At 37.0% G+C, this 14,089-nt stretch overlaps 3 protein-coding genes across 5 annotated transcripts; 1 reads left to right on the top strand and 2 right to left on the bottom strand.

Annotated features, from left to right (window-relative positions):
• Nucleotides 1–120: 120 nt before the first annotated feature.
• Nucleotides 121–952, bottom strand: LOC127259905 (transcription factor MYB15-like). Its single transcript, XM_051287522.1, has 3 exons — nt 820–952; nt 590–719; nt 121–496 (listed from the first exon to the last, which is right to left on the bottom strand). Exons 1-3 carry the CDS (start codon nt 950–952, stop codon nt 151–153), a joined length of 609 nt encoding a protein of 202 aa, XP_051143479.1. The 3' UTR covers nt 121–150.
• Nucleotides 953–2,788: 1,836 nt separating this feature from the next.
• Nucleotides 2,789–5,477, bottom strand: LOC127260201 (inorganic phosphate transporter 1-4-like). Of its 3 annotated transcripts, none has more exons than XM_051287914.1 (2): nt 5,398–5,477; nt 2,789–4,563 (listed from the first exon to the last, which is right to left on the bottom strand). In XM_051287914.1, exon 2 carries the CDS (start codon nt 4,498–4,500, stop codon nt 2,899–2,901), a length of 1,602 nt encoding a protein of 533 aa, XP_051143871.1. In that variant the 5' UTR covers nt 4,501–4,563; nt 5,398–5,477; the 3' UTR covers nt 2,789–2,898. The 3 variants fall into 3 exon arrangements, with proteins under 3 accessions (XP_051143871.1, XP_051143870.1, XP_051143869.1); XM_051287913.1 differs by having other exon boundaries at nt 2,789–4,560; nt 5,398–5,475; XM_051287912.1 differs by having other exon boundaries at nt 2,789–4,533; nt 5,398–5,475.
• Nucleotides 5,478–9,026: 3,549 nt separating this feature from the next.
• On the top strand, nt 9,027–9,644 carry LOC127259928 (ethylene-responsive transcription factor ERF098-like). The gene has a single exon (XM_051287546.1). The coding sequence runs from the start codon at nt 9,068–9,070 to the stop codon at nt 9,425–9,427; it is 360 nt and encodes a 119-aa protein (XP_051143503.1). The 5' UTR covers nt 9,027–9,067; the 3' UTR covers nt 9,428–9,644.
• Nucleotides 9,645–14,089: the final 4,445 nt, after the last annotated feature.

Genomic DNA, 14,089 nt, shown 5'->3' with positions numbered 1-14,089 from the left:
AATTAAATCTATTTAATGACATTATTAATTTTGGAGGAGGATTCCTCTTGGAGAGTTTGTAGTTAGTTTCAATGAAGAGCAGAGCAGAGCAGAGGTAGCAATTTTGATTAGACTCCATTACAGAATAATTAAGTATGAAATACTATGTGGTCAGGACCCGGGACAGATCCAGAAATGATTCCCACTGTGGTCTTCTTCCATATCAATATTATTAGTATTATTTAGATAGTAGAAGGGAAAGTCGTCAAGGATGGAATAACTGATCCTCCTCGGCGCCGACAATTCGTCGCCGGAGAAAACCTCCGACCAGAAGCTCTCCTCCTCGTCCTTTGTGGAATTCCTCTCCCTCTCCCTCTCCCAATTACTACAAATAATCACCGATTGATCCGACGGCTGAGATGTTCTGGTGGGGGGCCTCTTCTTGAGATACGTGTTCCACACATTCTTTATTTCGTTGTCCGTACGCCCCGGCAGCCTCGCCGCTATGACAGACCACCTGAAATCAACTCATCCGATTACTAGTTCCATGGGATGGGATCGCTATCGCAGTGAAGGACACAGCATTCCATTCATAATGATACATAGCTACCTGTTGCCGAGCTCGTTGTGCAGTTTGAGGATTGTTTCCTCTTCCTCCGCCGTAAAGTTTCCTCTTTTGATGTCTGGCCGGAGGTAATTCACCCATCGGAGGCGGCAGCTCTTGCCGCATCGGAGCAGGCCTGTTTCAATTTTATATTCAACAACCGCCGTTGGATTAATATGCGTAATGGACGGCGGATCGGAGATCAAATATGAGTATCTTTCTAATTCTATCCGTACCGGCGCGTGTGGGTAGGGACCGCCAGTTGCCATGGCCGTTATGAGTAATGTAGTTGATAAGGATCTCGTCTTCTTGGGAAGTCCAGGGACCTCGCCTCAGCCCTACCTTCTCGCAGCATGGACTCCTCCCCATGATCAGATCGAATCGATGATCGATGCTCAAATCTGGCAATGCTGCTGTTTAGTTTTACAAATGTATATATATATATATAATGCATGCACGTAAAACAAATGTTATTGGAGTAAGTGATGGTCGCATTAACTTGTTTCGTAATATAATTAATGATCTTAATTAGCCACAGATCGAAAAAGGGAACAATCACCAGAACGTACTAATAATTTGTTTCAATTGTAGGATTAACAATATACGATTTTCTTAGAAAGGTTCTTCACATTTAGGTCTTGTAAGCAAAATTTGCGACTTATTAGAAAATCTGGCGGTGAAGACAACAACTGATGTTACGTTAAGTTTTATTATCCAGATTTGATGTTGAATTTGGGGGATCCATAGCACTTGCAATTTTCGATTCCTTCCAAAACTTAATTATGCTGGATTTCAATACATAATTTTATGAAAACTCGATTTCCAAAATATTTATTTACAATGAATTTTGAAAGTCAGAAGTAGAAATTTTATTACTTCTTTGTTTTGAAAAAGATAATAAACTATTTATTTTTCCTAGATAACTCCAATTTTATTGGAGAAATTTAAAATTTAAAAATACCAATGCTTTCTTTTTGTTCGGAAAAATATTTTAAATTAATTGAATACTTTCACCATCTGTGTATATGTAATTATATTGATAAGAAAATTTCAACTCTTAATTAAATATAAAATAAATAATTAATGTAATAATTATCTTTATAAATTAAAAATATACTATATATGTACACCCTAAAAAAATATCACTGTTAAAATTTTACATCTAAGAATCATTAGACAATATATTGATATAGCACATGTTTATAAATTCATGTCATATAGGGTGTTTCTAGTTTGAATAGTAATTTAATTAACTTTTATTTAAAAAAATATATTAAATTTTATAAAAATAAATACTTAAAAGTTGCAAAGAATAAGAAACTGTTCATATTATAGAAAATATAAATGTGCATTCCCTTAAATATGTATAAAGTTGAAGATATTCACTCTAATGTGCTCATATAGTCATATGCAAAACATATGCTTTTTTTAATAGTAATTTGTTGTTATTTCATTGTTTTATTTAGTAAGATAACGTTTTTTTTTTTAAATCATAATAATAGTGTCTTTATATTCTTCCTTATCACATATATATTCATAAGAATGGAGACTTCACAATAACCATAACAATAATATAATAAAAGCAACAACTACACCAAAACAATGTACTAAATTCACAAATATAATAGTTTAGTATTGTAATTTAAGTATTTTTTTATTTTAAAAATAAATAATCATGTCGATAAAAGAAAAAAATAATATTTTATATTGAATATTAATTTTTTTTTTATAAAAAGATAAATATGCATTATATATTGAAAATCATATGAGTGTAATATCATAGTTTGAGGGAATAAAAGCCAAAGCTTTGACAAAATATTTTCGTAGGTTTTTCATAAAATATTATTTAAAAATCATGTACACTTAAAAGAGTGACGTAATGATAATTTTATGATGTTATTTTGTAGTATTAATTAAAAATAAAAAGGCCCATTGGCTTTAAAGTAAATATTAGTCTTGTTTCTTTATTTCCAACAGTTACAAAAATAAACTTTATCGTCAGTCACTCAATCTGATGAAATATCTCATCCTCAAATATTTGTAATAGCTATGTTGGGACGTTGGATTTCAACCACTAATCTTCCAAATATGCCCTACATATTTGTATCTACTTATTCATTTAATATTAATATGCCATTGATTTTTTCGATTAAAAAAAAAGTAATAATAATAATAAAATTATTATTATTATAAAATTTATAGCTTTTTCAACCATCGATACAAAAATTACTCGCTCAAAATTAAAGAAATGAAAAAGCAGATACACAATATATAAATATTAATTATTACTATTATTAGTAGCAATATTATTCTAATTAAGGAGTTGCGGTCCCGTTCCCTGCTGGGCCAGGCGACTCCTCATTTTCCCCCGAGAGGTCCTCAAGCGATTTGCCCTTGGCTTCGGGTACCAAGAACGTGAACAACAGCCCCAACAGATTCACCACGCCCAACACTATCAGCGACTTCTTCACACCAATTCCTGCCGGGTAACCCGCATCGGCCTTCTTCGGGTCCGGGTTCTGCGCCAGGTACAAGAACCCGAACGCCCCAATAATCGCCCCCAGCTTCCCGGCCGCCGCCGATATCCCGTGGCAGGTCGAGCGGAGCCGCGCCGGAAAGATCTCCGCCGGCACGACGAACGTGGTGGCGTTGGGCCCGAAGTTGGCGAAGAAGAAGGTGAGCGAGTACATGACGACAAACCCGATCCGGTTGTCCGGGTGGCTCCAGTGGTTGTACGGTATGGCCAGAGCAAACATGAAAACGGTCATGAAGAAGAACCCGATCAACTGGATCGCGAACCGCCCGATCACGTCGATCAGGAAGACGGTGAACCAGTACCCCGGCACCGTGCTGCACAGGGCGATCATAGTCTGCGCACGTGCGATCACGAACACCTCGTGTATCGCGTTCATCGTCGCCGCCGGCGGGATCCACCCCACCGCGCTGAAGATGTCCTTCTGGAAGAGGTTCTGGCTGTAGAAGGCGATGTCCAGTAGGAACCACGTGCTCGTCGTGCCCAGCAAGTGCAACCCGTGCCGGCTCACGAACTCCTTCGAGAATAAACCGTACCCTCCGCCTCCGCCTCCGCCCTTCTGCGCCACGACCTTCTCCGGTTCCGCCTGGATCTCCGTCTGCAGCACCTTCGACATGTCGGCGGCGGCCTGCTTCGCGTCCTTGGCCACGAGGGCAGTGTAGCGGGCAGTCTCCGGCATCTTCAGCCGCCAGTAGAAAGTCAGCAACGCCGGCAGCGCCCCGGCCATGAGGATGATCCGCCACACGTAGTCCGACTGAGGGGCGGTCGAACCGACTGGGTCGAGTTTGTACGCCGGTTTGTTGAAACCGGCGTTGAAAGCCGCGGAGATGATCATCGCGAACATGCCTCCGGCGAGAATTCCGAAGCCCTGCATTGCGAAGACGGCGGCTATGAAGGCGCCGCGGGTTTTTTTATTAGCGTATTCGGACATGATGGTGGCGGAGAGAGGGTAGTCGCCGCCGATGCCGAATCCGAGCCAGAACCGGAAGAAGCATAGAGAGGCCATGACGGATCTGGGGGTGCTGCCGAAGGAGAGGCCGGAGGCGATGGAGCAGAGGCACATGAGCATGAGGGTGAGGCCGTAGACCTTCTTACGGCCCAGCTTGTCGCCGAGCCAGCCAAAGAAGAGTTGCCCCGCCAGGGTGCCGCAGAGGGCGACGCCATTGACGGCCATGGAGACGTTGGGCGGGAGGGTGCCGGGCTTGGGGGAACCGTCGACGTGATAGTAGATGCGGCCGAGCAGTTTGGTGACGAGGGAGATGCAGAAGAGATCGTAGGCGTCGGTGAAGAAGCCCATTCCGGCGATGATGATCGCCGTGAAGTGATACCATTGGGTCTTCGCCGCATCCAGCGCGTTCAGTACTTGCAGGTTCTCGCCTGCCATTTCCCTCTTCTCTGTTACTCTCTGTTTCTGCTTCTGAAATAAGTAATTAAATGAATAATTCTGCTGCACATACATAACACACGTTTAGGACTCAATTTAGATATATATATATATATTTTATTTCAATTTAACTTGACTTTCGAAATTATTATTAATATTGTTATTAAATGGCTAAAACAACCTATATAAAAAACCATTTTGCACCACAAATGTCACGCGTGTATAATTGTATAACTGCTAGCCAAATGGCAAATATGATAGCACTGTACCTATATGCATAAGATGAGATGTTAATTATACTTTTTACAAAAGGGAAAATGAATATGAATGATATCATATATCGATGTAGGCAAATATGTAAAAGGTAAGAATATCAAAATTTTGCAAGTCCTTCCAAATTTATAATTAACTGCATTAATGTTGATAGAAATCAAGCATGACAGATTAAACAGACGATAAGATTTTCAAAAACAACCGAGAATTTTTCTCAAAGTTTTGGAATCAAAGCTTTAACCGTGAAATGGAGTGTGCATTATCAAAAATCAATCACCACGCACACGCATACACGTATGTAGGTGTATGTTGAGTGAGAAAGCGAATCAGAAGAGAAGAAGCTGCGCCTGCACCGCACCATACTTACCGCACAAAGGCGTTTAAAAACTTAACTCGGTTATACGAAAGGAGTTAAAGGACGATTAAGAAAGACAAACAGATCACCATCTAGAATATTCGGAATCGATAAGTACTTCACAAAAACACACACATCGCTTTCACAGTGAAGAAAACAAAAGTCGAACGGATCATGACAAATAAGAAAAATCCAAATCCCTAGAAAACGAAGGCATAAAATAAAACATACAAACAAATAAAAGAATGTAAAACACTACGATCACTGACCTATTCCGCTAAAAACACCAGTCTTCCTGCGCGCGCCTAGGAAGGAATTACAAGTAAGTCTGTGATAGTTCTCCGCTGGCAGATTAAAGGCCAAGGGGATTGCTACATGCTGTTTTTATATAGAAATGGTAACGTAAGAATTGGGGGAATCTCCTTTTGGCATATTCCTCTCCAAAATCAAATGCACCACCACCGTCGATGAAGTCGGTAAAAATCACCTCTTCGACGGTGATGATGGTCTTGGACCTTGGTTCTCAGGTCCCCGGACTCACTCCCTCCTTATAAATTATGTTGCCCTTTAAATACTAGTAGTATTAATTATCATTTCCTTTTTAATTTGATTTTAATTTTTAAATTCATATACTTTATAATAATAAGGTTAACAAAAATTATTGTGCAAATTAATTCAAATAATATAATTAACACTAATATTGACATATATATAATTCACATGCAAGAAAATATATATATTTGTATTTGTATTTATAAATATAAACAGCCGAATACTAATGCTATGCATGATAAAAATATATTTAAAAATTATTTTAACATTAACTTTAAATATCATGTTCATATAAATATATATATATATATATACATGCAAAAAATAAAATATGTTATAAAAAATCGATAAATTAGATCAAGTTAATATTTTATTAAACTAACAGATAGAAGAATTAAAATATATTAAGTAATTACAATATAAAAATTATTTTTATTTCTCTTTTTAATAAAAAAACTTTCTGTATGTTTTTTACTTGTTTATATTTTAATTTATTTGTATTAAAACTTATGTTGGGTTGAATAAACATAAATGTCAATCGAAGAAAAGAGTATTGATTTCTTATAAATTTTAAAAATTGGGAAAAATATGTGTAAGGTAGGTCTACTATCTACACTAATTTACTATATAATATTCTATTATTTAAATAGTATAGTATATAAAGTCAGTTGGCTTAGTATTTTAATTTGAAGTTTCAACTTCTTTTTGTTTAATTTTATATATAAAAAATTATATTGATAATATAAAAATAATAATTTGTATTAAATAATAAAAAAATATAATATATATATATATATTGGGAATAATACCGGAAAAAAATTAAATGAGCAAAAAAATTGATATATTGGTTGCGGTTGAAATTGTTAGTGGAGGATTGTTAAAAGTAAAATAAATGAATCGAGAAACTTCCAAACTCGTTCATTGTTGGTGACTAATTATAACCCCGTCCAATATGAAGGGCCCTCGTTTAAAGTGGATCCCCCCCTATCCATATATTTTTATTTTTTTCAAAGATATTTATGAATAAATATTTAAATATGTGCGAAAGAACATTTTGATTACCTCTTCCATTGGGAGGAAGAAGTAATTTCAACCGTCGAATAAAACTACTTTTTTCTAATTACAATTTATTTTTGATCCTATTACTTCTGATATAAGTCAACATTGAGGTTTTGATTCAATATAAATTTAAGTGAATAATTGCTCTAAAAATAGTTGAGTATGACCCGATCATAAATTCAAATTCATTTCTCAAAATTAATTTATTAGAATTGTAAAAGGTATTAATATTCTTTCTTTTTTTTTTTTGTCTTTTTCGAATACATATTGCTAATAGAATAATTAAGAAGCATGTGAATTAAACATGAGTTCAGTTTGCACATTATAAATAGCTCTAACATGAAATGTGATGATGGAACGGCTGCTAGAAATGTCTAGCAAAATGTTCGTAGAGTCCTAGGTATAAATAAACAGTACACTCATGTGGGCTTAAGACACGTGTCATGTGAGAGCATGTCAATTTTGATGGTGAAGGCCGCATGATTACGAGATGTCTGTGTGTGGCGGTTGACTTTAAAGTAACAAAGATTGGATCAAATAAGATGTCAAAACAAAAACTTCTTATTTATTTTATTTTTTCAAATTTGTTCAATATATTTATAAGAATTTTTTTTTACTAGCTACTCCCTCCGTCCCATATAATATGAGTGTATTACTTTAAATACGAGAATTTAAGTAAAGTATAATTAGTAAGTAATTAAAAAGTATATTAGTAAAAATAATTATAGATTAAGATTAAGATAAATAAATAGTTTAATTAAAATTAAGAAAATTATAAAATTTAAAATTTAAAATGCGATTAAAATGCATAATTATATTTTCAAAAATAAAAATGACAAGTTATGTGGGATGGACGAAAATAGAAAATAAGAACAAATTATGTGGGACGGAGGGAGTAATTTATAATGCATAGATCTAACAAAATTTTTAAATCAAGACTAAACCAAAAATTAGTTTAGAGAGAAATTTTGAAAATAAAAATAATAAAACGATAATAGTGCAAATTAGATCATATGATTTTATAATTTATAATAGAAAAAAAAACATTTAATGTAATTTATTATTATTTTTTGAAAAAAAAAAGAATACTATTGGTGTATAATATCAAGAATCCTAAAACTGTTAATAGAAGCTAAACATTAGTGAGACTTTTTTTTTTTTTTTTTTTTTTTTAGTTATTGAAAATTATAAGAAAAATTTGGAAAATTATTTTTGATTTTGATTTGAAAATGAATGCTTGATTATAAAATTTGTTTAAATAGTATTTTGATATGATATTTTATGATAATATTTAATTTTATTTTATTGTATGAAGTGAATAGTATTAACTTATATTGGAAATAGAAAAAGAGAAAACGAATTAGATAATAGAATGAAGTCGTTTTGATTATTTTTAAAAAAATTTATATGGGAAAAAAAATAAAAATATAGTACTAAATACATAATTCTTGAAGGAAACCGTGGGAGGATGGGTATTATTTTAAAATCTATGGGTATTATTTTAAATCTCTTCAACGTTAAGGAGAATCTGGGCCATGTTTTTGTTATTTAATTTAAGGCCCAATACTGAAAAACCAAAAGGCAAAAAATATTTTTAATTTATTTCTTTAACTTTTGACTCCATATTTATTCTCACATGTTTAATATTCTTTGGAATAATTACGCCAAATTTTTATACATATTTTATTTACGAGATTAAAATAATAAAAATATAAATTAAGGGAATAAAAAACAATTTATTCATAAAAAGAAATATATATATGTATATTCGAATATTGTAATTACGCACGTACGGTCATTTTTTTATTAAATGACGCCTTTCCAAGAGTCGCGTTTTGTGTATCGCGACTACTGTAGGCGGCTCATTGACTTGACCTCAATTCCATGACTCTAGTTTGACTGCTCTTAATAATTACACTAAAATAACAATAAATATTTCAGTATGATCGGAAGCCAATTTTGAGGTCCCAACTTGAAAATTTTGAAATTTATTTCCTTTAGCTTTTGCAGAATATATATATATAATATTATATAATTGTAATAATCCATTCTTTTTCTGAATAATTTCAAACCGTCACCCTTGACCTCTCTACACATGTTCTTGGCCTTTGACTAAGAGTCTAGCGCTCCTGGGATCCGAGCTCCTGGGGCAATATCGGAGCAGCATCAGGAAGAATCAACGGTGTACAGATTTCGGGAGCTGCACCCCCAGGATCTTTCAACTGTCACACCAGCCAGTTTACGTAATGTGTATATATATGGCCTAATTTAGTACAATGCTGCTTTTGGATTGAACTTCAGCAAAGCATCGCATAATAATAATAATTTATGGAAGCTTCCGGCGGCAAAGGAGGGCAGAGAGAATTAAAGTACCGAGGCATCCGGCGGCGGCCGTGGGGGAAGTTCGCGGCGGAGATACGCGACCCGAACAGGAACGGCGCTCGCGTGTGGCTGGGAACCTTCGGGACGGCGGAGGAGGCGGCGAGGGCGTACGACAGGGCGGCTTACGCATTGAGAGGGCATCAGGCCATCCTCAATTTCCCCAACGACGGCCACTACCGGGATGCCGCGGGAGCTGCAGGTGCAGGTGCAGGTGCATCTTCCTCGGCGGAGGAGGATGGGCGAGTGATCGAATTGGAGTGCCTTGATAATAAATTGCTGGAGGATCTTCTGGAGAAGACCAAATAACTCATTCGATCCATCATGCTCATCAATATGATATGCATGCATTCATTCATTTGGCTCTTTTTTTCTTTTTTCATTTTTGTCATTAGTGGAACTGTTTACGGGTTTAATTAATTATGAATTATTGCATTGTTTGTGCCTTTCGTTTATTGGTTAGTTTCTTATTTTTATTAGTGTAATAACGTTGTTTGGTTGTAAATGGATTAAAGCTTGAGTTTCTGTGTTGAAAAAATGTTCGTATATTCTTAATTATAAAAATTGTTTGGATATAGTAAATTAATGTATATCTTCTTCTATGTAATTCAAGTTTTGCTGAAAAGAAAAAAATCCAGATCCGTAAGAATTGTGACTTCAACTTGATAACTTAGAGCCCAAAAGATCCAAATTAGAATGGTCCAAATCTTCGAAGGCCTATAGTTCCAACATGATTTATTAACCCAACTGTTATGAGAAAATGAAAAAGAAAGCAAATAAAAAACACAGAGGTTTTACGTAGTTCGATGACGGTGTGTCAACTTACGTTCACGGGCAAGAACCGGAGAGATTTTATTATACTGATTCAAAGATTTACAATATGTCATCCGACTAAGAACCATAGCTGTCTATTTATAATTACTCCAAAACACCCTAAACCCTAAGCCTATTTGTTATTAATTAGGATAAGCCAAAAAGGAACCCTGCCAATTGAAACAGCCCTTTCGCTTTGGTTTAGGGTCGAGTAGACAGCTAAATCCAAGTCACGTTTTAACAATCTCCACCTTGACTTGGAGTTTCTCCAACCGCCAAAGGTTCGTCAGTATCTCTCAGTCGTCTCCTTCCTGCCAGATGCCTCGAGAAGGCTTTACCTCCTACGAATATTCACCAAGTTCAAGCAGTGCTCAAACTTCTCCGTCGGTAGCGCCTTTGTCAACATATTAACTGGATTGTGTTCTGTAGCTATTTTCTGAATAGAAAACTTGTCTTCCTCCAGAACATCACGGATAAAATTCAACCTTACATCAATATGTTTGGTTCTCTCATGATACACTGGATTTTTAGCCAAACTCAAAGCACTTTGACTATCATAGAATAACACTAGTTTCTCCACCTTCAGACCCAAACTCTGCACTAGACCATGTAACCAGATACTCTCCTTAATACCTTCAGTCATTGACATGTATTCCGCCTTAGTCGTCGACAATGCAACCGTAGGTTGTAAAGTAGACTTCCAACTGACTCCACATCCAAACAGAGTGAAGATAAAAAAAGTTAGTGATCTTCGTTTCACCAAGTCACCCCCGTAATCAGAGTCTGCATAGCCAACAAGACCATCACCATGGCCTTTATCATCATATACCAGACAAATATCAAACGCTCATTTCAAATATCGCAAGATCCACTTTACAGCTCCCCAGTGAACTTTACCCGGATTAGCCATAAACCTACTCACCACATTAACCGCATAAGCGAGATTCGGTCTCGTACATACCATCGCATACATAAGACTTCCAACTGCACTTGAATATGGAATCGTCTTCATGTAACTAACCTCTTCATCTGTAGCCGGTATAGTACTTCGATCAAGTTTAAAGTGTGCCGCCAAAGGGGTACTTACCGGTTTGGACTGATCAACAGAGAATGCCTGCAAAACTTTCTCAATATACTTTTCTTGATAAACCCATAACTGTCTTGCTTCTCCATCACGCCAGATCTCCATACCAAGTATTTTCGTTGCCGCACCCAAATCCTTCATCTCAAACTCACCCTTTAGTAGAGCCTTCAAGTTATTAATTACAACCATGTTTTTAGCTGCAATTAACATATCATCCACATACAACAGCAGATACACAAAGGAATCAGTAGAAACTTTCTTCGAGTAAACACAGTTATCAAACTGATTACGAGTATAACCATTAGACACCATGAATGAGTCAAATCTCTTGTACCATTGCCTCGGAGACTGCTTCAAGCCATACAAAGATTTATTTAACAAGCATACCTGGTCTCCTTTAGAACTGTAGAACCCCTCCGGTTGAGACATGTAAATCTGTTCTTCTAGATTACCATGAAGGAATGTTGTTTTTACATCAAGCTGTTCCAGCTCCAGATCAAAAGCACTCACCATTTCCAAAAGAACCCGAATGGTTTTGTGTTTCACCACAGGAGAAAAGACTTCATGGTAATCGATTCATTCCTTTTGTGAAAACCCTTTTGCCACCAGTCTCGCCTTGAACCTAGCAGGTTCAACACCAGGAATTCCCTCATTTCTTTTAAAGACCCACTTGCATTCCACTGGCTTCACCCCTTTTGGTAGTGCAACAAGATCCCAAGTCTTGTTCTTTTCAAGAGACTGCATCTCTTCATTCATTGCCATAATCCAGGTTTCTGCATCTTTACTCGTCACAGCTTCTTTATATGTCTTTGGCTCATCAGAGCCAAGATCATCACCAACCGCTAATGCATAAGCCACAGAATTCGTGTCACATGTATTGACACATCCTGCAAACCTAGCTGGTTTCTGAATATTTCTCTTTCCTTTTCTTGCTGCTATGGAATACTCAACCCCAGTACCAGCGTCATCAGTTTCCCCCTCAACCGGTTTCCCTTGAGGTTTTGACTGATCTGGTTGATCGGATTGATCAATAGTATTATCCTGTTGTTCTTTCTCTAACACAACTTTGTCAGGAGTCTCAAACTCTACCCTCTGGTTAGCACCACAATCTTTTGTACCTGCAATACTTTCACAACCTCTACTCTGATCAAGCATAGCAGATTCATCAAAGGTTACATCTCTGCTAATAAGAAATTACCAGGATTTTTACCTTCTGTATACCACAGTCGATAACATTTTACTTCTGTTGCATACCCTAGAAATATGCTTTTTGCCGCCCTCGGCTCCAACTTACCACCATTCACATGAGCGTATGCAGGGCATCCAAATATTCTTAGATTAGAGTAATCAGAGGGTTTACCGGACCATACCTCTTGAGGAGTCTTTAAGTCAATTGTAGTTGATGGAGATCTATTAACCAGATAACTAGCAGTGTTAACTGCTTCAACCCAGAATTGCTTAGATAAGCCAGCAAATATGCGCATACACCTAGCACGGGCCATGAGGGTTTGATTCATTCGCTCTGCAAATCCATTTTGCTGTAGTGTGTGTCGTACAGTGCGGTGCCTCACTATACCTTATTTCTTGTAGAAATCGTCAAATGGAGCGTTGCAGAACTCCAACCTATTATCAGTCCTTAGAGTCTTGACCTGTTTACCCGTCCGTTTTTCAACCATGGTCTTCCACTCTTTGAACTTCCCAAACACCTCATCTTTAGTTTTCAGAAAGTACAACCAGACTTTTCTCGAATAATCATCTATGAAAGTGACAAAGTAAGAACACCCGCCCTGCGATTTCACCGGAGAGGGACCCCATAGATCTGAATGAACATACTCCAGAATTTCTTTTGAAGTGTGATGACTGGTACTAAACCTCACCCTGCGTTGCTTCCCTTTGACACAAGCCTCACATAATTGAATTTTACCTATCACATCCCCACCAAATAAACCCTGCTTGCTCAACACAGACAACCCTAGCTCATTCATGTGACCTAATCGCCGGTGCCACAAATTTGTCCTGTCATCATGTTTATCCAAGGACTGGGATACCGCCGCCGTTCCCATCACTGAACTGCCCTGTAGAAAATAAATTCCATGCTGCAGTTTTCCCTTCGTCATTACCAGAGCACCTTTCAGGACTTTCACCCACTCATCTTCACCATGATATTTTAAACCATTTTTGGCTAAGGTACCAAGAGAAATAAAATTCTTTCTGAGTTCAGGAACATACCAACAGTCAAATTTCCTGACAGTACCATCATGCAATTTTATCTGCACTACCCAGCTCCCTTTTATGGCTAGAATCCCATCATCACCTAACTTCACCGTTCCATTCCACTCCTTAAAAGAAGTGAGTAGATCACGAGAGAACGTCGTATGGGGAGAAGCACCGGTATCCATAATCCAGGAATCAGCAGTACTAGCACTATACGCTGTCAGAACTTCACCAAAGTCTCCATCATCAGAACTGTCTTGTACCACAGCAGCACTGCTGCCACTGTTACTAGAATCAACTTTTGTATTTCCCTTCTTTTGTGGACAATCCCTTTTAATGTGCCATTTCTCCTTGCAAATATAACACTTAACTTTGCTAGAGGATTTTGATTTTGAACCCGACCTCCCATTCCCGTTACCCCTCTCATGTGGTCTTCCCCTACCTGCAAACAGACCTGAACCAGAACCTTCTTCCAGAGAAACCTTTTTTTTCAATTCTTTGGACATAAGGGCATCTTTCACATTATTAACAGAAATTGTAGTTCTACCATATAGCATAGTATCTACAAAATTCTCATATGAACCAGGTAGTGAACACAATAAAATTAGGGCTTGATCTTCATCATCTACTTTAACCTCAACTTCTTGAAGATCAAGAATGATACGGTTAAAGATATCAAGATGATCCTTTACCTGAGTACTTTCGGACATCCGGAGGGTGTAAAGGCGTTGCTTCTGATATAGCATGTACATGAGAGAGTTGTTTTGGTACTTCTCACACAGTTTATTCCATAACCCAAAAGCCGTTGTCTGATCTACAATCTCCCGTAACACCTCATCAGTAACTGACAGCAAGATCGC

The sequence above is a fragment of the Andrographis paniculata genome, unplaced genomic scaffold, assembly GCF_009805555.1.
Source record: "Andrographis paniculata isolate CXL003 unplaced genomic scaffold, ASM980555v1 Contig60END, whole genome shotgun sequence".
NCBI lineage: Eukaryota > Viridiplantae > Streptophyta > Magnoliopsida > Lamiales > Acanthaceae > Andrographis > Andrographis paniculata.
Note: the sequence above shows the minus strand (reverse complement) of the source record. Positions and strands in the feature narration are given on the sequence as shown.